Source organism: Etheostoma spectabile, chromosome 23 (assembly GCF_008692095.1).
Source record: "Etheostoma spectabile isolate EspeVRDwgs_2016 chromosome 23, UIUC_Espe_1.0, whole genome shotgun sequence".
NCBI lineage: Eukaryota > Metazoa > Chordata > Actinopteri > Perciformes > Percidae > Etheostoma > Etheostoma spectabile.
The window spans coordinates 7,145,536-7,148,876 of record NC_045755.1 but is presented as its reverse complement, the minus strand read 5'-3'; the positions used below and the strand labels follow the sequence as shown (position 1 = coordinate 7,148,876).

At 44.0% G+C, this 3,341-nt stretch overlaps 1 protein-coding gene across 1 annotated transcript in view; it reads right to left on the bottom strand.

Moving 5' to 3' along the window:
- The window catches only part of LOC116673464 (uncharacterized), a 7,019-nt gene that overhangs the window by 1,998 nt on the left and 1,680 nt on the right, over positions 1–3,341 (bottom strand). Inside the window, exons 2-5 of the mRNA XM_032505818.1 lie at positions 2,280–3,216; positions 1,267–1,588; positions 1,078–1,183; positions 81–319 (exon numbers count right to left, since the gene is read on the bottom strand). Coding sequence (XP_032361709.1) covers positions 81–319; positions 1,078–1,183; positions 1,267–1,588; positions 2,280–3,216 — 1,604 coding nt within the window. The remainder of the gene's footprint in view (positions 1–80; positions 320–1,077; positions 1,184–1,266; positions 1,589–2,279; positions 3,217–3,341) is intronic.

Below are 3,341 nucleotides of genomic sequence, written 5' to 3'. Positions count from 1 at the left end.
AGATAGATACTTTGTTCATCCCAAAGGAAATTGTAGTGATACTCATCCTACTAGATTTTGATGAAATCCTCTTCTCTTACCTCAGCCCGATGTTGAGGAGAGCGGTCAGTACTCTCCCAGGGCTGCAGCCCTCCACCAGCGCATCCAGGGCCAGGTTAGCCTGATCTAGAATGAAGGCGGTGGTTGTCTGGGCGAACTTCAGCAGCAGGGCGGGGCCTATCCACTCTGCCTCAGGGTCCAAGGCCCTCCCCAGGTGAACATGGAGCTTTGCCACGGTGGCCATTGCTGCACAGGCCACACCGGAGCGCAAGTTATTCACCTGGATAGAAGGGAAGAGAAGAGAAGAGAAGAGAAGAGAAGAGAAGAGAAGAGAAGAGAAAGCCTTTTGTCAAATTGATATTGATACACAATATATGATATTGTCATGATACACAAGTGCAGTACTTGTGCAACGAGATTGAAGCAAAACCTTTATGTCAACACGAAATATAAAAATATAAAATGTATGAAATGTAAGTAGTGCAGAAGACGTAAAAAAAATAGAAAAAAAAGGATGGGAACGTGGTGCTCAGGTCCAAAGAGCAACTATATATATATATATATATATATATATATATATATATATATATAAAATATTAAGAAAGATAAAGGGTTTGTATACACGTTATGCAAATAAAATAGTTATTGATGTATCAAAAGTCCTGAGTATTAAATATTGCACAGTAATGAAATGAAATGGTTAAATATTAAATAATAAAGAAATATTGCACTGTAATGAAGTTAGACGGGTAAATATTAAATATTGCATTATAATGAAATTGCACAGAATCCCAGTGTCTTTTTAGGTATTATATACATATATACTTATATATATGTGCAATACTACATATATATATATATATATATGTATATATATATATATATATATATATATAGTATTGCACATTAGGGGCTAGACTTTCTATTCTGTAGTAAACATAAATCAATACTTCTGCATACACAGTACAGTCAGATGAAGAAGAAGGGAACTGAGAACTGCATCCCACAGAGAAACAAAGAGGAACATGTCTCCAATACCTCTTCTGCGAGGACCAGGCAGACTTCGTGCAGTTTGGTCTGCAGTAATGCCGGATGGTGTTGTGCCAAAGTTCGAACCAACTTCAGTCCGTCCAGTTTCTTCTCCCTGTGATTAGACACTGGTTATTCTCTGTCAAATCTATCTGTAAAGACAGACTACAATAAACTTCTGTAATCTTGATGTCCTACCAGTCGTCTGAGGACAGCTGTCTGAAGGACAGGGACAGTTTCTCTGCAGGGTTGATGAAGGGCTGGAGGTCTTCTTGAGCTGCAACAGCCTGTGCGCGGAGTTTTGTCCCACGGCGAGGTCCTTTTTTGATGAGCGGGGCAGATTTGGATGGTGGTGCTGGAGCCTTGGGTGCCAACGCCAGGGTCCTTCTCGGGGCTGCTGATTGGTCACTAACCCTAGCTCGTAAAGGACGCTGGGTGGGCTGGATTATCTCAACGGTCTCACGAATGTCCTCAGATGTATTTCTTGCAGACTGGAGCTTTCTATCAGCTTCCTTCTTGCCTGTACAAATTAACAGCAAAATAATTATGATTACTTAGGGTGACTATATTTTGATTTCCAAAAAGAGGACACTCGGCCGGCCTCGAGACACAAGTTCAGACAGGCTTCTCAGAGGTTAATGAACATGCTTTATTATGCCTCAATGGTATCAAAATAACTTACGTAATAAAATAAAATATGTAACTACCCGTAACAAAATAATTACTCTTTTTAAATAAATAAATATAAAATAATGTATGTGACCTATTCTGAGTCTACTTCAAAATCTCGCTTCAACTAAATATCTTTTAAAACCTTTTCAATGTAATAAGATAAGGTTTTTCGGTGGTGTCCATGTGAGCTTTGAAATCTCCAGTATCTTTATTAGACACTGAAACCACTGTGCTAGCATAATATATATTTATAAAATATAATGTATATATAAGGCAGCCTCTCGGGAATTACGTCACGTAACAACGTACCGTAGTATTGTGTGCAAAGCACCAGTCAATTTAAGTACACACTTATAGTCCCATGAAAAACAGTGAAAACCGGACAGTTTCATGAATTTGTACCCCCCCCCCCAGACGCCTTGGACAGTAAGTGAAAAGTGGACATTTCCGGGCAAAAGAGGACGTTTGGTCACCCTATGATTAATCAGATGTCCATGTTTACTGTAATCACAATCTTTACATATTTCCGTTCAAGTTACCAAAAAGGAAGTCATCACTCAACAGTATTAACATACCTGCTCCACCCCGCTTCATCACTGGGATGCGAGACGGTCTCCTGACGGCTCTTGGAGGAAGAGTTGGGGTGAGAGACCGGAGGAGTGAAATGTCCCTCAGCTCAGTGGGGGTGTGGGTGTCCACAGAGCTGAGGGGGGAGTCTGGGCTCGGTCTCCTGACAGCTCTAGGAGGAGGAGTGGGTGTGAAAGACCGGAGGAGTGAAATGTCCCTCAGCTCAGTGGAGGTGTGGGTGTCCACAGAGCTGAGGGGGGAGTCTGGGCTCGGTCTCCTGACAGCTCTAGGAGGAGGAGTGGGTGTGAAAGACCGGAGGAGTGAAATGTCCCTCAGCTCAGTGGAGGTGTGGGTGTCCACAGAGCTGAGGGGGGAGTCTGGGCTCGGTCTCCTGACAGCTCTAGGAGGAGGAGTGGGTGTGAAAGACCGGAGGAGTGAAATGTCCCTCAGCTCAGTGGAGGTGTGGGTGTCCACAGAGCTGAGGGGGGAGTCTGGGCTTGGGCTCCTGGTTGCATCTCTCAGCATGGCAATTTTACAGGCAAGTGTCGCAATCTTGGAGCCCAAATGCAGCTTCTTCTCCAAGAAAGGGTCGTCTTCTAACAACATCTGGTTAGTGATGGACGTCCAACTCCTGTCGTCCTCCTCTGCAATGGGCCGGGTCCTTCTCCCAGGAAGAGAGCATCTAGGACTCCTTCTGGGAGACGCTGGTGGCTGAGGTGAGCGGGGGGTGTCCCGCTGGATGGAGAGTCCCATTCTCTCCAGAACAGCGTTGCTTCTGGCTTTCTGGGACGCACACAGCCTCTCTGCACGTTGGAGGAGTGCAGCTAACTCAGCATGTTGAGCTCTCTCGATGTCCCGGATCCTGGACTGACGGCTGGAACCACCTTCTTTTTCGTGGCTCTCTAGTGTCTGTAAAAAAACATATTGTTCGTTGTTATTTGTGTTCTTAACTTTCGGACTTTGATGATTTGATTAGCTTAGAAATTGGGTGTGCTATTTCCGATGCTACACTGTAAATAATGGCTGTGAAATCT